The sequence below is a fragment of the Pseudochaenichthys georgianus genome, chromosome 1, assembly GCF_902827115.2.
Source record: "Pseudochaenichthys georgianus chromosome 1, fPseGeo1.2, whole genome shotgun sequence".
Classification (NCBI taxonomy): Eukaryota; Metazoa; Chordata; class Actinopteri; order Perciformes; family Channichthyidae; genus Pseudochaenichthys; species Pseudochaenichthys georgianus.
Window position 1 is genome coordinate 20315748 of NC_047503.1, and position 24060 is coordinate 20339807.

General features: G+C 40.2%; 1 protein-coding gene and 1 long non-coding RNA gene across 2 annotated transcripts in view; one reads left to right on the forward strand and one right to left on the reverse strand.

Moving 5' to 3' along the window:
* LOC139434510 (uncharacterized) overlaps nucleotides 1-24060 on the forward strand; it is a 385392-nt gene that overhangs the window by 261154 nt on the left and 100178 nt on the right. The gene's annotated exons all lie outside the window — the stretch shown is intronic.
* Nucleotides 70-11371, reverse strand: slc24a2 (solute carrier family 24 member 2). The gene is made up of 9 exons (XM_034094148.1): nucleotides 10451-11371; nucleotides 3657-3692; nucleotides 3340-3457; nucleotides 2897-2980; nucleotides 2405-2511; nucleotides 2183-2290; nucleotides 1521-1610; nucleotides 614-780; nucleotides 70-505 (listed from the first exon to the last, which is right to left on the reverse strand). Exons 1-9 carry the CDS (start codon nucleotides 11369-11371, stop codon nucleotides 256-258), a joined length of 1881 nt encoding a protein of 626 aa, XP_033950039.1. The 3' UTR covers nucleotides 70-255.

A 24060-nucleotide genomic window follows, 5' to 3' on the forward strand; every position in this document is an offset into this window, starting at 1 on the left:
AAGTGTGTCAATGACGTACAGGTTTGTTCTGTACGCCATTGCTGCACCGGTGTGAATATGCAGCCTTGATTTCAGTCAGTACCCCTGCCTAACTTGCGTGTGTTTGGATGTGTGAGTGTGTCTTCTATTATTTATGTGAGACAGATAGACAGTTTGTGTCTGTGTGTCCTTCCTCTCCTATAGTAAATCAGGGTAAACTTGAACCCCTTTCGCTCTTAATTTCAGCTCTCTGGCGTTAGGTGGAAGTGGCTTCTCTCAGACGGTGATGGGGCAGGTAATGATTTTGTCCTCCAGCATGACGCTGAGGACCAGGAACACAATGTACAGCAGGAACATAAGAAAGCCCAGAAACTTGCTCATTTTCCATTTGCAAGCCGCGATGGAGACGATGACAAAGAGGAGCATGAGGAAGAGTAGGACGATGGCGCAGAACAGTCCGTTGCTGCTGACCTGGATCGGTTTGAAGTCGTTGATGATGTGGTAGATGAGCCAGGGGAATGGCAGACTAGAGGGAGATAAGGGAGTTTATTAAGTTAGGAGAGGAACATGTTAAAAACAGATATGACTTTGGACTATTACTCTGTATGTTTTTCTTGTTGTTTTCTGGACTCACCCCACAGTGATATCAAAGATGTTGGAGCCGACAGAGCTGGACACGGCCATGTCACCCAGGCCTTTCCGCGCCACAATCACACTGGTGATCAGGTCCGGGATTGAAGTGCCGGCTGCTAGTATAGTCAGTCCCATTATCTCCTCCGTAATCCAGAACGTTTCTCCAACCTGAAAGGAAGAACAAGTTGCAGCTGCACAGTTACAAAAACTGCATCATTTTCATGTTGGTCCAAAGATTCTTGTTACTGTGTTGCTGGTTTTTCCTGAAAAAATGTCAGACTAGGCGGTTACCTCCGGGGTTGAAGATTGAACTTGGATGTGCTAAAAACTGAAGTTATAAAATGGGCACTTGAGGCTGGCTCCAAAAGGGTGTCAGTTTCCACGGACCACTATGTTAAAATGCCCAACTTTGCAGCAGAAATTCAGATGTAAGCAGCTTGTTTAAAAAAACATATTTTGTGTTCTGGAGCTTATTTTCCCGTTCATGACAACTGTATTTATATCATAAATAAGGGCATCATCATGGAGTCTTAAACATTACTGTTTAGTGATACATTTAATTAAATGTAACCTCATAATAAATAAACTGACTTGTGATATTCATTATTCTATCCAACAGATATTTAACATTAATGCCGACCGCACTCTGCATTTATTGGCACAGAAATGTCACGTGCGTCTCCTCAGTGACCTTGCATACAACACGACCTCATGCTTCAGGCCCGTCTTTGCATCTGCGCTGTTAAAATAGAGCAGTACAGGTTGATCTGGCTGTGGATCAAGGCGGATTAGCTGGGATTAGCTGCCGTGGTCACACATTCAACACCCTGAATGCTGCACTGACTCATAAGAAAGGCCTCAGGAAAAGGAGAGAGTTGTTGTAGGAGAGACAAATAGAGAGAACGTACCTGGTGAGCCCACCACACCATCAGGTAGGAGAAGAAAGCAATCCAAGAAATGGCACCGATGAAAGTGACAGGGAAGAATCTGGCCGAGGCCTGAGACAACAAGAAAAAAAAAAGTTCAGTTTACCTACCGCACACTCAACAATTACCCCCCCCCCCCCCTCGATATACTTCACACCTAATATAAGGTCATAATAAAGCATTTGGATGCAAATGTATAGCCCAAGAGGTAAAGAAAAACGACAACAAAAAAGCATTACTGGAACCTGCTGCAGCTCTCATATTTATTGAGCAGGTCATGAATATATGTAACCTAAATTAAAGTGGTTTTCTTATATAAAACATTTGTTTGTGTATATTGGTTTTGCCATCTGCATTTGGCCAAAATGACTTGGAAAATATTGGCATTTTGTCATCGTCAAACATTTGTAATCGTGCATTCCTACTAGATTAGTGTTTTTACATGTTCTCATGCTTCAAAATTAAACGAAATTGTCAACACAGCAGTGGAACAGTTCTGTATCTAAATTAACATTATGCAAGTATGTCGTGTGGATGTGAGATTTAAAATAAATGATTGCATCATGAGTTGCTCTTACATACGTGTACACACATAAACATGATTTTCATTGTTTGTGTGTGTGCTCATGTGTGTGTGGTGTCACCTCTCTCCTGACGTCGGGCAGTGTGAGCCACAGTGGCAGGATGATGGGCAGGATAACCAGGTAGGTGATACGTTTCCTGTTGGTGTCGGGCCAGGCCAGGCTCAGAGGCTGTTCATCGTCATCACCTTGATCACCCTGAAGAAGGAGTTTGTTACTTCACATCAACTGTGTTTATAGTTATTTAAATATGTAATCATATTTCAATATAACATTCAGCCATACTTCTTCTTCTTCTTCTTCTTCTTCTTCTTCTTCTCCTCCTGCAACACCGTTACTGGGCGGTGTGACTTCCACTGCAACGTTTGAACTGTTTGGGATGTTTTTATCGGCTGGAGGAAAGAAAAGGAAGAGAAAAAGGAACAGAGCTTAAGTATCAGATAATTTATTGGGAGTACATGTGGTTTCTATTGACGGTATTTGACCATTTATATTGCATAAAATAATCCACAACTTTCTGTTAAAACATGAATACATGAGCAAATAATGGACAAAGATATAACTTTTGATGATAAAATGATACATTTTCAGTCAAAGCTATCTATTATTATATTTGGGCATATTTGGCAGGAAACTACCACACTGATTAAATATATCGAAAATGTGTACCAAAATAAAAAGTGCAAGAGGAAATGATGCTGGAAGAACACTCCTCTCACCGTCAGTGTCCATTCATTCAGTCTGAGGAACACAGATTCATACGTCGCTGTTACTCACCTACACCGTTAGCAGTGACAGCATCTTCTTTACACTTCTGCTTGGCCATTTTGTGAAGGATTGATGCTTTCTCTTTGAAACGCCCTAATTCAATGGAAGGAGACTCAGTCAGTCCAGCTTGCTCTGCTGAACATTTAAAATGTATTTTTGTTAATACATGCTTTGTGAAATGGTGGGTGTATTTCCACAGCTGGGACTATTTTTAATAGGAAAGAGGTAAAGAGAAAAGTGAAAAGTGGTTAGACAAATGAAGACATTCCATAGACAGTATATTCCCTTCAACCGAACCTTGTCTTAATCATAATCTTCACTAAAGCTGTTTATTTATGAATACAATGTCAATTCAATTGTAGCGCATCCTCTGATTTTGACATTTTATTTTTTTCGAGAGATCATATTGCATTTCAGTATGTATGTGTGTGTCGTGCATTTTTAAGTCTTACCCTTACCTTCGTCGCTGAGAGGGTCGAGTGTGTGTATCATGAGCTGAAAGATACTGTTCCTCATCAGTGAGTTGTGTAAAGAAGCACAGCTTCCCTCCCTCTGCAGCCTCGGTTTGGCCTGTACAAATACCAAAATAAATACAGAGAGAAACGATGAATATATATTCTGTGAATGACTGTAAAATATGTATATTTAAAAATATGTCTAGAAACCGCTTTACTATAAAATGTGTCACGACTGATTACGACACATTAATAACATTTACATAATAATAGTATGACCCGAACCAGACAGAGAAGTTTAAACACAAACTCACCGTCAGCTTGTTCTCATCATTGACAGGTGCATTCACCTTTAAAGACACACGGAAAGAAAACAATATACAGTATAAGCGGGGAGGGGTGTCCAATACTTTAGGGTCAGCAGAAAATATCAAAGCATAGGGATAGATGTAAAAAATACAATAGTGGCAGTGCAGTTAAAGGAGGGGTAGGTCAGTTTGAGAAACCGGCTCGAGATACACTTTTTGTTATATTCCATGGAATGCTCTTAACATCCCGATAGCAATGAATATCTGAAGTGCTTTGACAAAAAACTCATTAAAAAATGTCATCTGTGGAAGCCGTAGTACTGTAAAAAGCACGACCAATCATTTTAGCCGGCCCCTCTAAAGTAACTGGATGGCCTACCTGCCTGTCAGCCTTCCATCTGTGTACAAACTTATCTCGTGCCCTCATTGGTCATGTGCGCGTTCGTGTGTGTTGGAGGAGGGGCTCTGTAAGGAAGTGGCAGATTTTTCCCGGCTGTATATTTTCAAATTCTAGCGCACTCAAGCTGGTTTCTCCAAAATTACCTACCCAACCTTTAAATGAACCAGAATAAACACAGATGTGTTAAGCTAACTTGAAACTGAATGTCTTCAACACCTTACATCCTGATCACTTGTCAGATGTTCAGTAAACAGTGATGGAACAACGGAAACACACATAAACTCCTTTTTAGGAACAATATCATAACAGTAACTCTAAAGGACCTCTTACTTACAGAGAGAGCGAAACAGTGCAAAAGGTATGGGGTCTTTTTCGGACACAAAAACTAGGATTCTACACAAGCACACACACATGTGAACACACACACACACACACACACACACACACACACACACACACACACACACACACACACACACACACACACACACACACACACACACACAGGATGACTTAGATAATTTCAACCCAGCCATTTCTTCAGAGGACATATACAGCACAGTGGTGTCACCACGTACAGTGAAGAAACACACATACACACACAACACACACAGAGTCCACTGGCTGGGACAGGAGTCTGTGGTGGTGTTGTGTGAGAGCACAGAGGTGTCAGCATGGGGAGGGTCTGGTTTGGGAATCAGGGATTTGGAAATATTAAAAAAACAGATGGGAATTTAAGACTGTGTGGGTAGATATCTTGTAATCAAAGGTTATTGTAATCTTTGTTTGAACAGTTCAATAAGGATGTTTGCACAAGCTGTTCTCTGTCACCTTACAACCATTCACCATGCAAGTGTCTTGTCACCACATTGACATTCTGCCCTGGACAAATATATCATGTTGTTCTAAAGACACGCCCAGTAAAGAAGCTTTTATTGTATGTTAAGAAGGGCATGAATCAAATATGAATGTTTGCTCCGTGAGAGAGGGGCAGGAGTACACTGTAACACGTAATCAATGGCTCAACTCATACTTCTATTTTGATTCTTTTACCATTGAGTCCAGACCATTTTTTATTTGACTGATGATCAGAGGTTATTTTCAAGAAATATATAATTACTGGACATAATCAAGAAAAGTAATGTCTTTGTTCTTATTCCAATAGGACAGGTTTGTGTGGATATTTACAGTGCCAGATATTTTCAAATAACCAAAACTGCACTATTTATTCTGGGGTTATTTATCCTTGTGTGCCTTATATTTACACTTATGTAGTGCTAAACTTGATACAGAGGTAGCTTACACAAATAATTACATCACACAGCAGATGTCACTGCTTCCTGTCTATTGATACACTGCCCAATTCCCATCATAAGGAGACATGTCACATAAAGACAGCCAAAACCTTAAGATGTAGCTGACCTGACTCTTTCAAAAGCACAAACACAAACAATGACCAACGACACACGGAGGGAGGTGGAGGGTTTCGTTGTTGACGCGTTTACATAATGGAGGCCACAGAGTTTGAGCAGATAATCCCTTTAGCTTGCATCTGACAAGACACCTGCTGCTGTTACGGCAGCTAAAGCAAGGCTAAAGATAGTTTTCTTATAGTTTCACTTCTATAATGTGTTACATGTTTGTCCAATCCAGATTTGGCTGCTGTTCATGATTTTCGTTAAACACTCTATGCACATACTGTAGGATTCACCTTTTACACAAAACCAACTAAACACATGAGAACATTTCTTAATCAACCTTAAAGTAAACCTGGTTTCTTTTCACAAAGATGAAGGAGTTGGTTTTCTTTATTAATAAAATGAATAGAAACATATTGAACAGTAAATAAGTCATTTAAAGGAAGAAGTTGGAGACACTTGTCTGCTCAAAGGGCTCCTTATAACCTTCTGCAGAACCTGCTGACATTGAAACTGGATTTAGTTTGGTGCTGTCTTTTGTAACATGTTTTCATACTGCATGACATACTCTGTCCTATTTTGAGAAGCTGGTAGTCACTCCGCTGCGGATGTGTTGTGTGACATAACTTTCCTACAGGATACAGCCATGATTAATCGCCTAAAAAACGTTAGGTTCTTGTAGCAGGTTGCAAGAATAAAGTCAAATACTGTGTAGGCCTACCTATGGTATAACCAGCCTGCAGCTAGTAAACTCGCCAGACCTGAACAGTAGATAACAATACACTAAACAGTATAGTTCCTGCAAGACTGCTAAAACATATTTTGCAAATACATTGCTCGTATTGACAAATTGCATTGATTATGAAGCTGCATGTAGTCATTTACCTATCAGTTATAGAGAATTATAATGTTTTGCTCCAGCTAGCATTTATATTTTGTACATGTACACTTTATACCAGTTGTAGATGGTGAGGCTTCATTACAATATTACCCATTTAAATAATTCATTAAAACCTTCTCTTTTGGGTCATTTTGCATGATAGTCATCTAAACGATGTTAATGACTACTTAAGCATATCGTTTAAGTAGTTCAATCTATGAATCTGAGCAAGTAAAGAGTTACTGCATGCAGATCAGGGATTGTTCAAGTCATAAAGTATGGCTTTTGAGACCTAAAGATGATCTGTTAAGGAGAAGAAGAAGAACATGAAAGCCTCAAGCTTAGCTGATTTGTAACCTTTGACTGAGCTGCTATTTCAGTTCAGTGGTCTTATCTCAAGTCCAGACACCGAAAGAGTCGGAAATCCTAGAGATTTACACCAAACTTCACTTTAATCCTAATAGTCCTCCCTGGAAAGACTGAGGCACCATCAGATCACTACTCAAATTCACATTTTCCTTCCTGACTTGCTCTCTTTCCCTCTCTCAACACCACCACCCCCCCACCTCCAGTGTACACCTGACTGTCCGAGCTGTGGGATTTAGCCAGGATTAATCACTACTTTTAGACTGGTACTTTTCAAGCCTGCGTGTGAAGTCCCGCACTAACCTTCACAGGTCACCACGCTGTTTCATTTCTCATCAGCCAGCAAATACCAACCATTTTGTTTGTTAAATATAAAAACTATTTAGCTACATGACTTCTCATTTAAAACATAAATTAGGGAGAAATTCTACTTGAATAAGTAAGCATTAATTGCCTGGCTCAACAGAACAACTCATCATTTATAGAAGCATTTTTATGTAAAAGTTTGAAAATCCATCTGATAAAACAATCTAAATTTTAAGCAATGAATATTAAAAAACCTTCACTTATGGGCAGCAATAAAGCTACACTTATAACATGAGAAGTAATAACTATTGATAATTACAGCATCCTTCTTTGGACAGATTATTATGGAAGTAAATGTTACGTTTAATTGATTATGAAGTTGCAGATGCAGAGACTCAATGTCCGGGGCTGTATGTTTGCTGTCGTCACCGCAGGTAAGCATGTTAATAAGGGGATCAGAGGGGATTGTCCTCTTTAGTGCCATCACCAAGAAAAACCCTCGGACATTTTCTCTCTCTGTCTACTCAGACACACTCTATGTCTTTTGAAAATAAAACAATACATCTATAACTTTGCTCAAACTGAAAACCAGACTACAGTTATGAGCACTACCGCAGGCTGAGGAGAGAGCCGGCAGTCGTTTTGCTCTCAGTGATCTGCTGATTCTTGCTCCCCCTGGGAGCATTTGACTATTGTTAGCGGCTCTAATGGGATTAAAAGGCATTAACCTTGGGGGATTATTAAGCAGCTACCAACACATGAGGGCCGGACGGCAGAATGAGAAAAGCTGTTCTTGGGTTGAAGTGAGGTGGCCTGAAGTACAGCTGATTCACAGAAGGGCACACATATCAAACAGACCTTAACAAAACTGACGAGCACCCAAAAATACTATGCTCACGTTTAAAGAAAATCATCAAATAGAAAACTGGATAAATATATTTCACAGTACAGATACTACTGAAAGCCAGGGGGAGAGGTGCTAAATTAGCTATTACCAATCTATTATAGAAAAAAGACTACAGAAGCCAAATATTCATATTATATATAAGTGACTGCTTGATATAAAAAAGGTCATGCTTCTGGGGCATCATTTCTTTTGTTGACAGCGACCTAAGCATTTAAGGGAAGGAGATTTCAATTAGATTGGACCATCTTGTGTCCTGGTGATCATAAGCTCATCTTTCCCTGAAAGCTTGAACTTCTCCTGGCCTGGATCCCTACCATTAAAATAGTTGTCCCCTTCTAAGAAGTGTTTTCATCCAGTGTTGTAGAATTTGTTTCTTTCAACATTTCACTTCACACTATCTGAAATACATAATAATCTGTTGATAATGTTTCGGGACCAACAAAAGCCAGATAATGTGCACTCGCTGTATACGCCCCCGAAGAACTGGTGATGGGTGATGTCCGTCTACGCTAAGGGCAAGCTGCTCTAAGAACAGCCTACTGCAGTTTTTAGTAATTTTGTCACCTGAGAGCCGTATGTGATAACAACATCAGAGAGCAACACATCTGCCTCCAACTGCACGCACAGACAGGAAAACACGGAGAGACAAATGTGAAAAACAAAAAACCTCTTCAGTTTATCTGTGGGTGTGTGAGTTGAACCATTTTGTATCATCATTTCCCCACTCTTTCTTGAATCAGGAACAAACAGCCCAAAGTGCAATCCAAGCTATTCCCAAAACACACATTCCCGTCATGTTCTCCTTGCTCACATCAAGTGATTGATTAAGTGATTGCACTGTGATCGATGTTTGTGTAAGTGTGTTGTCATTAGATCAACTTACTGTAAGAATTAGTCAGCCTTTCAGAGAAAGAAACACTATGACATTGTTAATTAATTCAAATATTTTCTCATGGCTAATTATTGCTGCCTATTATAAAACTGTGGTGGACTGCAGCTGTTATAAGATCCATGAGTAACCCATGTTTGGATACATAATCACTGGTGCTCTTCCAAAACATAATGATGTTTAATGAGCTGAAATAGGGGACAAACAACAGCAACGACCTTCTTAAAGACTAAAGAGACCACTTCACTCTAATGTCAGGACAAAGTCAAGGGGAGCTGAAGGAGGGAGCTCGCTGATGAGGTTTAAGAGATGCTACAAGGATTTCTGGACTAATTAGGCTGTTCCCTCTCCATACAGAATGTGCTTTGAGTTTAATCTCAACCCTCTCTCAAATGTCGGTCTATTTTATTAACTGTCTTGAATATATAGGGTATTATGAAAATATGTAATCTAACAATGTGTGTGATTGAATCTTGGACTTAAAAAGATGCACACAAAACCATAACTTGAAATGAATCAATCCTGGAAGTGAATTTAAAAACGAAAATATGTATGAGTGTGATTTTTGGCTATTTTGCATTGTTTTTTCCATGTGTACAATTATAACGTACGTGAATAAAAACCTGCTTTCCTTTGCATGCTTTTTAATGTTCAATGGCATCGAAATGTGTCTGTGAAGATTGTGACAGAAGACTCAGAGAAAGAGTGGCCATCTTCACTTGATGGTTGATGGGAATAAGACTGAAAACTGGATCAAAACCCAGTTAAAGTCAGAACATTTAACAGACTGTTACATTAGTAATTATTATAATTATTAATATAAGTATTAATATGACAGTAGACGAGGCCTGTTCCTAGAATTAGTCAGCACCAAGATTCTGAATTCTGGTTCTGCATCTGAAACTGTCCAAGATGCACAAGTGGCAGGTTAATAGAAATCTTTAAATCCTTACAGAGGGGTAGTCTGTTTGACACCCTATTTGCTTCCCACAACAGGAGCACGTATATTCCCAGTGTCAGCAGCCATGACTGGTTGACCTATTTTTCCCCAGGTATTGAAAAGATGCCCAGATTTCAGTAAAGAGAAACTGACAGAAAAACAGTAAGGTTTCTTCCCAAACATTTGTATAACCCTGTCGACTTAAAGAAACACTTGAAAGATGCATATTTCCTCTAGTAGATGTAGTGGTATCCAACACTAAGAATAGGGGAAGATGGATGGATGGATGGAGGGAGGGAGGGAGGGATGGATGGATGGGTGGATGGAGGGATGGATGGATGGATGGATGGATGGAGGGATTGATGGATGGATGGATGGATGGATGGAGGGATGGATGGATGGAGGGAGGGATGGATGGATGGATGGAGGGATGGATGGATGGATGGAGGGATGGATGGATGGATGGAGGGAGGGATGGATGGATGGATGGAGGGATAGATGGATGGATGGATAGATGGAGGGAGGGAGGGAGGGATGGGTGGAGGTATGGATGGATGGATGGATGGAGGGAGGGATGGATGGATGGGGGGAGGGATTGGTGGATGGATGGATGGATGGATGGATGGATGGATGGATGGATGGATGGATGGATGGATGGATGGATGGATGGATGGATGGATGGATTAAGGCTTACCTTTGGTGCAGTCTCAAGCTCATCCACCTGGTTGCTGCCCAGTAAAGTCTTGATGACAAATTCTATTTTGGCATTGAACTTCATGAATGTCACATAGCAGGTGTAGCACATCAGCAGACTGATACTTTCTCTCACTGTGATTTGATTATCCAAAAAGAAACAGATGAGCATGAGCAGGCCGATGATATAGAACGAGACGTCTCTAAACAGAGGCCACCAGGTGAGGTGCAGCACCTCTCTGGAAAACACGGCGCACATCCCGATCACAAACAGGATATTAAAGACGGCAGAGCCCACAATGGTACCGATACCCACGTTACTGTGGGAGACAAAGACTCCTATGACAGAAGTGAAGAGCTCTGGAGCTGAGCCACCTGCCGCCATGAAGGTGGCTCCTGCAACATCATCGGATATCTGCAGCTTTTCTGTGATGACAGTGAGCGCTGGAACAAAGAACTCATCACAGACAATGGCTAATGCTATAAACATGTACAACATGCCAAACATATGAAAAGCCACATAGCCCTGACGTCTGTCCTCCACGCTGAAGTAATCCGTTGGATAGTCCCCGTGATTCATATCTTCTGTAGATAACCGCATGGCAACCGGCGTGTCTTCTGGCTTGGCTGTGTGGTTGTGGTACTGAAGAAGAGTTCTTTGGGGCCCTGCCGCCTCTGCCGAGCCTTCAGCGGACGATTCTAGCTCGTTTGCCACCGTTGTGACCAGCGACAAGGCACTCCATGAACAGAATGTGCAGACCGCCACCATACTGATGATGAAGCCAAGAATCCGTCCGGGGCGCAGCTTTCTTTTGACACAATGGTATTGGTGCCTGGTGCAGCTGCTGGGAGGGTCCAGAAGAGGCTCGCAGCCAGGGGAAGCCATCCTGTCTCGACTTCTCATGGGAAGCAGGAATTCCATGGTGTTTGGCGCAGGTTGTCCGGCAAAGCAGGAAGTGTATGGAATCCCCCCCAAAGCTGGGTTGGTGTAGCTGGTTGCTACGAGGGCGGGAGTTTGACAGGCCTCGACACTCACCGATTTGTTCGCATGCTGCTTCCTGGTCTAAACACAATGGAAGCCCTGAAGTCTGATTCCAGGATCCAGCCCATTAAAAGGCTTCCTCATATTACGCGCTGCAAATCAGAGCAAAAAATACATCGTATTAATGCAAGGGGACACAGTCAAATAATAAGAAAAAACTGTGTGTAAAATCAAAAACATTATTACATTACATTGTATATACACATTATGTTTGATGCTGCTGTCCGTTATATGGGAGATATTGCACAACTGTGGCTGACTAATTACTTTATTGATAAAGGTTTCACATGCAGAACATATGATTCATAAGATGGTGTGCGTTATGTTGAACTAACGTGTATAACGTAGTTCAAGGGAGCCCTCCCATTGATTGCTACAACAAAAAATGTGCTTCAGTAAAAATAAACCTTTTTAAATTATATTTGAAATGCCTATTTTATAGACAACTCGATATAATGCCACTGGGCTTACGTGAAATGTGAGATCTATATTTGTGTCTGCTGCTGTCATTCGAGGATTTTCATTTTATTTAATGTATGGTAAGGCTCCTAATCATTTCTGATCAAGTTATTGTTGTTAGGCAGTTATAAATGTACTCTTGAATTGAATGAATTAAAGAAATATAGCCTTTTTAAAAGCTAAAATTCTACTTACTGAATTTACAGTTTGAAGTGAATGTATTATAACAGTTGATAGTATCATTATTATTAGCAGCAATTCTGTTAAAGTGCTGTGGCCTTCTTGAGAACCAGCAGTGAGATCTCTCCTTTAAGAGAAGCTTGGACATTAGTGAAAGCTCATTAGAAAGCTATTTAATCCCTGAGAAGATATACTTAGATTAGCCTCAGGACCTGCACACTGATGCTGTTGCACAAAGTCAAAAAGTAGACACCAACTAAATTATAAGGGAATATGAGAGACACAAATAAATGAAATGCTCACACAATTGCACTTAGACAAATCCGAATAATGAAACTATATAACACATCCTAAACAATGCCCATTGTTATTATCCTATAAAACACCAATTCACCAAGGTAAAACATCTAGTAAGTCTTTTCAAATGTTGCCTTTAAAGCAGCATTTAAGGGTAAATGTTGGCTCCATAGGGACATAATACAGCATGCTATCATTAGAGCAAAGTCATAATACAGCAACACACAAAGAGCACACAAACACACATTTTTCTCATACCTCACTTGGAAATCTTCAGGCAGCAGGAAGGACTCCAGCAGGTAGCCAAGTCTCAGAGACTGTGAGGGAATATTCCCATGAATTGAATCCCAGAGGAGAAAAGTCCTGAGAGCTCAGAGTTCAGTCTGAAGGTCCCAACACTAAATCCTCAGTGAGATTCTCTCCCTCAGCCCAGGTGGGGCTCCAAGCTGCCAGATCAAAAGCCAAGGGACCAAGGGCTCCTCCCCCTCACAATGTTCCTCCCCCCTCTGATACTGCCTCTCTCCTGTCCTTCTTCAGGTTATCACCTCATCCACCTCTCCCCTCCTTGACTTCTCCCTCTCCTTTCCCAGAACGAGGATATAGGCGCCGCCATCTATCAATCCTTTCCCCACTCCCCCTAGCGTCAGGTATGATTTCCTCCCATCCCCACACCCAAGTGAATGGGTATTACACAGCGAGTTAATAGCTAGATTAGGCTGAAGCCTGCAGTAGGATAATAGTGCTGTGCACAAAGTAGGCTACTTGAAAATGATCCCAATTACTTTGTGACATACTAACACTCTACTAGTACATTTCAGAGGGGATGCAGCATGATATTTGAATGTACTAGAGCTGATACATTTTCAAACATAGTGTCAAACGGTTGAAAGAAATAGGACAAAAGACATTTTTAAATGCACGTCCATGTTTTGTTTTTGTGCTTACATTTATTGGTAGCTGCACCGATTTTCTCTCATTATTTAAAGGTGGGGTAGGTAACTTTGAGAAACCGGCTCGAGATACACTTCTTGTTATATTACATGGAATACTCTTAACATCCTGATAGCAATGAATATCTGAAGTGCTTTGACAAAAAATCCATAAAAAATGTCATCTGTGGAAGCCGTAGTACTGTAAAAAGTATGACCAATCATTTTAGCCGGCCCGGCTAAAGTAACTGGATGGCCTACCTGCCTGTCAGCCTTCCATCTGTGCACAAACTTATCTCGTGCCCTCATTGGTCATGTGCGCGTTCGTGTGTGTTGGAGGAGGGGCTCTGTAAGGAAGTGGCAGATATTTTCCGGCTGTGTATTTTCAAATTCTAGCGCACTCAAGCTGGTTTCTCCAAAATTACCTACCCAACCTTTAAATTTGTATTTGTATTTACAAATATGAACTTGAAACAAAATTGAGTGTGAGTGTGTGTCTGTGCGCATGCACTTCAAGTCAGGTCAGGCTTTACACAAGAGAACTGTAAGCTTCAGAATCCACCAGAAGGTGAGTTCAAATGAAGTGACTTATTCTGTTATGTAGCTGTGTGTGTGTGTGTGTGTGTGTGTGTGTGTGTGTGTGTGTGTGTGTGTGTGTGTGTGTGTGTGTGTGTGTGTGTGTGTGTGTGTGTGTGTGTGTGTGTGTGTGTGTGTGTGTGTGTGTGTGTGTGTGTGTGTGTGTGTGTGTGTGTGTGTGTGTGTGTGTGTGTGTGTGTGTGTGTGTGTGTGTGTGTGTGTGTGTGTGTGTGTGTGTGTGTGTGTGTGTGTGTGTGTGTGTGTGTGTGTGTGTGTGTGTGTGTGTGTGTGTGTGTGTGTGTGTGTGTGTGTGTGTGTGTGTGTGTGTGTGTGTGTGTGTGTGTGTGTGTGTGTGTGTGTGTGTGTGTGTGTGGCCTAGCATTACTATACTTGTGGAGACCTAAATCTGTTTACACAGTCACTCGCCTCCCTTATGGGGACAAATTGGAGGAATCATTAATTTTAGGGTGAAGACTTGGTTAGGTTTAGGATTAGGGTTAGGGTAAGGTTAAGGGTAAGGGTAAGGGTTAGGGTTAGGGTTAGGCATGTGTTGGTTATGGTTAAGGTTAGGATAAGTCTCCAGGAAATGCATGTAAGTCAATGTAATGTCCCCTGAAGTGATGTATACATGGTATGTGTGTGTGTGTGTGTGTGTGTGTGTGTGTGTGTGTGTGTGTGTGTGTGTGTGTGTGTGTGTGTGTGTGTGTGTGTGTGTGTGTGTGTGTGTGTGTGTGTGTGTGCGTGCGTGCGTGCGTGCGTGCGTGCGTGCGTGCGTGCGTGCGTGCGTGCGTACGTACGCACGCGAGAGAGCGAGAAGAGAGGATATGTGCTACAAGTATGTACGTATACGACGTACTTTTATAAAAGTCGAATGAGACAAAGAATTTAACTTCACTGGCGTATTATTTTTGTTTTAAATCCATCACTTAAGTCTACTACCCTCACCGTAGCCCTACTTATTTAAAAAAAAAAATGCATTCATAATACAGAAAAGGCAAGTAGCAAAGGGGAGAGTAGGGGGGGTGACAGGGCCATGTAAACCAACGAACGCTGCTGGGCTGTAATCCAACCAGACCTACCTATCGGTTCTCACCTCCTACTGTTCATATCTTCTTACCTAATTAAACAGGAGCATACTTAATGGAGAGGGCCGCTAACTTTCCCTCACATGCAAAACGCTTACAGTAGGTTTGTTACTTTCTGATAACAGGAGGATACATTGGTGTCTGGACTCTCTGGGACTATCTTACAAAGATAAATATAAATTCACAAAAGAGAAAATCCAAACTGTGCAAAAGTTACTTTGATTTGGTATTCTCACTAAAGAGGTACTGTCTTTATATTTGTACACTGTAAAATAACGAGGCAATGCCACGGCCTAAGCGACACTTGATTTGGGACAGAGGTGTTTGACCTTCTGTATTCGGCTGTAGCTGCTATATTAAGGGCTAGGTAAATTCCTGACAAGGCTAAACTGATTACATAACCAACCAAGCTAACCTAACCCTCCTTCGGGTTAAGGTACATTGCCTGTAGAAAAATAAGTCCCTTTGCATGCAGAGGAACTCTTTGAAATCTGTTTCAGGTTAAGTTCATGATTCTCTTATAAAAAAAAGGATCTGATAGGGGGGGAACATTTAGCAAGCTGGAGTACAAAAGATGTAGCCTAGATACTACAATACACAAACATTCGCACGATTGGCTAGACAGGTATAGTTGAAAACCAGATTTTGCATTAGACATCAATTTCCAATCTGTTATTCGATTTCTTTAGTGGCTCATTTTTTAAGTCATTTTCATTGGTGGGACTGGCAGCAAAAAGTGAAAGATATTCATGTTCCTCTGTGAAGATGGGATCAACAACAGCTTACTGGCTAAAGCTTGTGCCTGAAATAGCTGCTAAATTATATATGAGCTCGAGAGAGAGCCTGTGAGCGGGGAGGGCCCAGGTAATCCGTAAGATCTATATAATGAGTCTATGAATAGAAAAGAACAACAATAATGTATCTAATGTATGCTAATCACTCCTGCTGTAGTTAATGTTGGTAGCATTAACTACATTAACTGGACATTAACTACTGTCCAGCATGCAGTTTACAGAGATAAGGGTGGCATATTTAACATTACATTTTTCATAATTTTGGTAGCTTTTTCCATTTTACATAGAAGCACACAAAGCAAACATAGCTAATTTAGCTAGCGTGAACTTCTTTATTGCCTGACAACAGTCTCAGACTGACACATGGCTTCATAACAACATGCTAACAGAGAGAGGAAAGGCCAAGGCAAAAAAAAAAGGTCAAGATACGCGCAGGGGCCTCATTTATAAAGCCTTGCGTAGGGTTCATGTGCGAAGGTTGCTTAAGTATAGGACAAAGCAAATAAATACGCACAGACATTTTCCGATTTATAAAACACTGCATATCTGCAGTTATGATGGCTATTTTGGGAAGGTGGAGACACATCACATTGTTTGGTGGATGCAGTTTGAACCAGGGGTAGCAGCATGAAGGTCGGATCGTCACCAAAATAAATAAATAAGTGGTCCGAAAGAAGTTAATGACAAAATACACATAACCTTCCTCAGGCAGTGTGTCAGTGTGTTTGTGCCGGGGACAGGAGACCTCCCCATGATGAGAAACTGTAAGAAAGGAGGTCCGGGAGATCCCTGAGGAGTGGAGTCAATTAATGTTTATTTTGTTATTTGGTGGTTTGTGTTCCAGCTGTCAATCAGCTGTGTGCAGCGTCTCTACTGCAGCCTGTGTGTCTCAACCTATGGTCTCAACCCCCCTGCAGCAACTCTATCCACCACTTAAATTACATAAAACAAATATTGTGTAATATCAGCTGCCAAATCTACCAAATATATGGTGTTCTTAGTTTCCATACCTCCTGTGTTTTATGAGCGACTTATCAAGTCTTAGCTAACGGCATAAAACACGATTAAACATGATAGTATATAAAACCATGCTCGTATCTATACAACCTAGAGAAATACAAAACCGCCTCAGTTTAGACGTAATTCTGTCCTTCTGCATACCGCATCATTTATGAGAATACATGTCATAGCATTAAGACAACATATTCAAGGTGGTTTTCAATAACATATCCGTATATATTTATTGCTCAAAGTTAAGTTTTTGTGTGCACTAAGGAGTCTCAAACAGGCGTTTGTTTAATAATTTAAAGATTGGCTTCAATCAATGTTTTCAAATTAATTCTTCATAATGATACATGAGAGGTAATATATATTTCACATATTTCTCTCCATTCTTCCTTCTACCAACAGTGTCGCAGTTTCTCGTCTCTCCCGTTTTTTTGCGTGGAGGACCGCACATTTCCCCACCAAGTTTGTTTTTTATATATCGCAAACATTGCTTAGAAACTGGCGTACGCCATCTTTTGAAGGCCCTTTTCACAGCAGCCATTTTGACATGTACTTACAGTAAACAGGTGTAATTCATAACATTAATCAGGGCCTTGCTCCATTAAGATGGATGAGAGCGCTGTTATTGTGAATGCGTGTTCACTGTAACACTTATTACTCACGAAACAGAACTGGACTCTAATCTATTTGAAAATGTACACGCTTTTATGACTTTGTTGTTTTGCGGCTGAGCTTACAATCACAAAAAACCGAGGTAAGTGTTTTGAACAGTTTAATGCTTTTTTGGATCTTATTGCAGACAGTGTTTTAGCATCCACATAACAATAGAAAAACACCAGATACCAAGGATGCTGGCTGATAAAGAAGAAGAAGTAAGCTAAGTAGCCAATATAAGGCTTAGCAGTACAGATACATATGGGCTCACTATTTGGCAAGCAACCGGTCACAGATGCCCTGTTTATCTCATGTCTTATAACAGATTTTAATGATTTATAAAGTGTCCACAACCTAATTAATAAGTAAAGTGTAAAACACATTCCCATTTATTAATGAGTTACTACCATTTATAATTTGTTTAAGTTTTATTAAATGTCCCATGACATGCTTTTCCGGTTATTACCCGTCCCCTTGTGTGTTGTGTTATAAATGGTTCTTAATGATTAATAAAGTGTTTACAACCTAATTAATAGCCTAATTATAAACCCTTTATGAATCCTTTATAAGGGTAGTCTTATTGTAAAGTCGTACCAAGAAAACATACGAGAAAAAAGTATGCCAAGCTTACTCTCATCATTAAACCTGTGAGTCCCGACATGGATATTATAGGAATGTTTATATTTGTTTTAAAGTATTAATCTCTGAAATATTTATTTAATGTCTCCAAGTGACGATCTACTGCCAAATGAGCGAGATCTCAGGAAAAGTCACCTTCGCAACACTTGCAGTTACAGCTCATCGCCATAGTTGCCACAAAAGGGAACAACAACGTTAAGGATATTTGAGTGGTAACCTTCATTAATTGTTGAAACTACTTTCATTGGTATTGCTGAATATTTGAAAAACCCTCCTTGCTGCTTTCTTGAAATACAATACATTTGACAATAGGAAATAAGTTTCACTTTCAGACTTTAACTTCTATGCACACAGAAGTGGATACTGTGAGAGAGATTTTCTTTTCAGCAATGTAGATGGAAGGAATGGAGGCTGGAGTCCGCTTTATATCAAACACCTGAGTTTATTGAGAGCCACGGCCGGGAGCATTGGCAGGGTTCTCACACGACTTCATCATGTGATTCCCCAGCCAACACTGAAGATTACACAGAAACACAGCGCAAATCTACACAGATAATCAAGGAGGAGCCTCTATTTCGCGCGTCTTCTGATCGATAATCACAAAAACACATGGATTCAGAGACAAAGACAGTCTGTTAAAGTCCTCTGGCAGTTAGTCACAGTCCCCCAACAGGAAAGCGGAACCTTTAACCCTTTAAACCTTTAACCCCCTGCTCTAAGTTATGGCAGACCTATGTGAAACACAAAATGCTTTTTGGTACAAACACACAACAAAATATTTCCCTCACAGATCCACGCTTTTATCAATTCATTGATAACCAATTAACATTAGTCTAAGAATATTTTCAGTCACTACTTGAATCAAATAAAACGTCCTCAGAGTTGGGTGGATTCCTCATTACATTAATCACATCAAAAGCAGAATAAGATTGGAACAGCCAATCACAATGGTTGATACAGACAACCATAATAGAAAAATCATCTTTCTTCAGTGTTTGATTTCTTTTGTCAAAAAGCACAATAATAACACATGCAATACAAAAATATAATAGTAAAATATATGTTTCAAAAAACAAGATCTTTTATCATTTATCCCTCAGTTAATCTCATTCATCAAACACAAATTCAAATTCAGCTTACATCTTTAAAGATTTACTTTAAGGTAATTACTTATTAAAACACAATTAGAATGTAGGATTATAAGAAATCCAATTGAGGTATAAAATCAGAATCAATAGGGATTCAGTTAAAAATTCACAGTTAAGGTATAAATTCACAGTGATGAATCAATCAATCTGTAATCTGTAAAGGTACAGTGTCCTCAATCTTTAGCATTACTTTTCGTTTACTTCAATACACTTATTCAAGAGTAAGGCACTTTACTACATACATTTTATTCAAATACATTTGTTCAAAAATCTGAAAAGGAAAAGTTAGGCATTTTATTTCAACAACCTGAGGAAAGAAAAGTCAAAATATCTATTCGTTTGAAACCGTCAGGCAGGTAATTGTATTTACTGTATCAACAATGAGAGAGACTAGGCCCTCGTACTGTTAAGATTGCTCAGAGTCTGTGGGGAAAAGTTGTACCAATCCTCAGCCTCCTCGCTAATTCTGGATGCTATGTTCAGCTCACTAAACCAGCTTTCGTGAAAGGAATTGGGCTAAACATGGGAGAATGCATAGATTCTGGCATATTTTGGCACAGCAAACAGTTGCTAATATTGTGTTCATGTGCGTAGTCTAACATTAAACTTGCTGCAGAATTAGTTTTAGTTCGTTTAAAAGGAGTGATTTAAGGCCTTTTTGAAAAATCTACATCACCTGCTGAGTATTTAAGTGGAGTGGATAGAACATTTGTTTTTCTATCTAAATGTAGCATGCAGTAGCACCTGGATTGGGAACCTGGTAATCTGGTTTCCTCGTTGTACATTTTACCTGGTAATGATTAAGGATAGTAACATTGTCTGTTATAATATTAGAAATATCTTATTGTTCAATACATTATCAATCTGAAAATATCAATTAATTTATTTTGTTTAGTGTGAAAGTGTAATCTGATCTGACAATTAATTTATTTGTTTAGTGTGAAAGTGTAATCTGATCTGACAAGATATATTTGTCACCACTATGTAACACATATCTGTTCATCGGAAATATAAAAACAATCATTAATTGTACATCTGTAATCATATGGTCATTCAATTCAAATGTTATCTTTGTACAAGAGTTGGAAGAATATGTCCTCCTGACTCGTTCTCCTCCTCTCTTTATGACACAGAATGTCTGGTGTGTGAAGGCATCCTGATACTGTAGATTAGCACTGAGGTGCTGATTGGCTCAAAACTCTTCTTCCCCAGAGCACCATATTTCAAACCCCCCAATTGCTCTGCTTTTTGTGGCTCATTCAGTGAGCACTTTATGATCTCCCAGTGAACCAGAGGCTCATCTGCCTGCATTCCTTCTGCTATCTGCTTGAGAGCAGAGCCTATTCCAAGAGGCACCTCCAGATGCCACCCCCCGTGATGGGAGAGGTTAGGAAGAAATCTGCCCTTCCAAGAACCATGGAGCCTCTGAAGCCATCGCTCGTCCTGCAGAGTTGTCTGTTTGCCCCCCCCCCCGAGCAGTAAGATGAAGAAGCATCCCATCCCATCAGAAAGTTGAAGATTAGAATCCTCTCATCTCGAACGACCTCGTGCCTCCTTGCCCGTGGCTGGGGGTGCTCTCTGCAGCCAGAGGGTGTGACCCTCTCTCTCTGACCCTTGACCTTCAGAGCTGTCCTAGTGATTGGGTTAACACTTCATAGAGATGTTTTCCTGGGTGCAGACAACTCAAAGTAATGGATTAGCACATTATCATTCAATTACAAAAATAGGATAGGCCCCTCAGAATTATTTGGGAGCCTTCCTGACACATGCACATGCATACATGTAAGGTTTGTGTTAGTCATTTAACATGCAAGAATCATATACTCATCAGTCCAAAGCAGAGAAATGTTATTTTAAGTTAAATGTGAGCTAGTCCCTGTGGATATAACCCGTTCTCAATTATTCTAAATATTATATTAATTCACCATTTACCGTTTGATAAAAGATTAGTTTATCAGAAGTACATTTCCTCTTCCATAAACATAGGTTTGAGAAATGAATGTTTCAATATGAGATCAATTACTCAAATATAATTGACTCTCCCCTCCCTTTTCTTACATATGTCACATAATGTAATAACAACGTAGGAGTCTATTTAACCATGGTATCGTCTATAAGCTATTAATCGAGAAAACTCAGTATCAGCACGCAACTTGCAAATAACTCTTCTCTCTTTCCTATCCCTCTCTTATCCTCATCTCTCTATTCTCTCCTCCACATCTCTCTCTATTCTCTCTCTCTATTCTCTCTTTCTATTCTCTCTCTTATCCTCATCTCTCTATTCTTTCTTCCACATCTCTCTCTATTCTCTCTCTCTATTCTCTCTTTCTATTCTCTCCTCCACATCTCTCTCTATTCTCTCTTACTTCAGTTAGATATGAAATAAAACATAGAAGTCCATGTAAGCATGGTAGAGGTCATAATCCATCAGTCGAGAAAACTCAGTATCAGCTGTGCACAACTAACAAAAACAATTGTGAGAACCATATATTATGCAGGAAATGCACACCTTTGTTGAAAAAACAAAACAAAAAAACAAAGCATCTCTGATTTGGGAGGAACAGCTTCAACCCCCTAAACATCTGAGTCACCACTGAAGGCATAGCATGAATGATAGTGGGCGTCTGAGGGTGTCTATACTGAGAAATGTCAAACAAATTCAAAACCTTACATTTGAAAACAGGTTTGCATCCCTCCACTTAAGGTGACGTTATCATTGGAAACAATAAGAACAAACTATTTTGATATAGAATCTATAAATTGAATCTTTAGAGCAGAACAGAATGGTTGTATTTTTAGCCTAAGCTCCGTGCAGCCTCATGGTCTATATAATGTGAATATATGTAGTAGACAGTAACAGGCCCCTGACAACAGGCCTATACTAAAAATGGTAGGGGCTTTTCACAGCTTGCCAACCTGCAGGCATCCTCTGCATAGCAGTATGGATAGCCTTAAAAAACAAACAAACCCACTCTGTGGTAACGAGAATCATATTTCTGACCCCTGTGCCCAAGTGAAGCCGTTTGACTCATCTGACTGACCCAAGGGTTTGGAGCTGGTGTGACAGGGAGGCTTCCAAGTGTTCAGAGCAGACGTCAAGCTTTCAGTTCATGGCTCGGTGGGGGGGAGCAGACCCACGTGAGACAGTATCAACGGCTGTAAAGTTCAGTTTGAGGAATGTCATTGTCTCTGTGAGCAGGGAATGGTGTCCATTCTCGGACCAGACCATTAATGTCATGTAGCGCAGCCATAGCATCTCTGTGACTGCACTCAGCCGGTCTGTAGTAGGGCAGAGCTGGGTGACTTTTAGTGAAGCCGTCCGAAGCCATAGACAACAAACGGAACACAGGATCATCAATGTCTCTCTTTACCAGTGGCTCAATCATAAAAGAAATTAGTGGGGAAATGTGGAACACTAATCCATCATGTGAAATGTTGAGTTAATTTAAATAATTACTTATGGGATGAAATCAAATTATCATTAATATTAGAAACTAAAGTCAGTTAAAATAGGACTTGCACGGATCAGAATCTAATCAATACACCATTTTCCCAGCTCTGTAATGAAATGGATGACAAGCAGGTATGCAAACTTGTCACCTTTTGAATCCAAACTAGGTCGTTTGTGTGATTCATGTAGATCTGCAATACAAATATTATTTGGGGCATGGGCAAGGTTGCCAACTCTGGGTACCTGGCTGGATTGAGATTTCGATATCATGGGTTTAATTACACACATGCGCACGAAATGACTGCTATCGTGTCAGTAGCGGGACCTTAGCATATATGTAGGATATGTATATAATATATATATATAAATGCACAATATTGGACTCAGACTATAAAAGGGCACACAGTGTCATTCACTAATGAAAGTCAAACACATGTTTGTTTCCACTGTTTTATTGTGTGCCTGTCATGATAAGCAATTAATTGACGTATCAGCTCCTGAGTATTTTTTTTTTTTTTTTGGGTAATCTATGGTAGGGCTAACTCATACAGTGGTGGGGCTCAAATCAGTATTTGAAATGTAATTACATATTGATTGATTGATTGAAAAGTTTATTAACAGCTTGTATATTGGGTACAGTACAGCTCAAAAAATACAATTGTCAAGGGGATGCAGACCAGAGAAAGACTTTCGTCTTGTTTACATCAGGGTCCCCCATTTCCAATTCATCATGTCATTTAAGACATATAAGACATATTTGACATACAGATGGCTATATCGCCCCCTTGACGGTGAAACGCCACGCATGAGGTTTGGATTATTTCCCTGTCTCAATCCAAATGGAACTGTATGAAATAAAAGGCACATTTGTGTGACAAAATTGACATGCTGAAAACCCAACCCCGCAGCGGCGCTGTCTGGGGGGATTTTTTTTTGAAATACTAACATAAAATACACATTCTCTTGAGATGAAAAAATAAGTCCATCTATTACTACACGACATATTTAAATGAAGCTGAACCTGCTGCTCCTCACAGAGGAAAAAAGGCTGTGTGAACTACTTTACATTTGTGGATAAGGGTGGATATCCCCCACTGTCCTGTGTGTGAAAAATGGAAGACAGCCCACACCTATCAATCATCAAACCGTGGGGTCCTATTTCATTATGTGATGAGTTCTATCAACACGTAATGTTGTATCAATGTATATCGAGATGTGTTACCGCAAAATTATTCTCCGTCGGGACTTCCTGCAACAACACCACGCCGCCACCTCGATTCTGATAGGCCAGAATCTATTATCAAAGATGTCCTATTTAAGAAGACGATCACTACGTGACAATCTGCAGC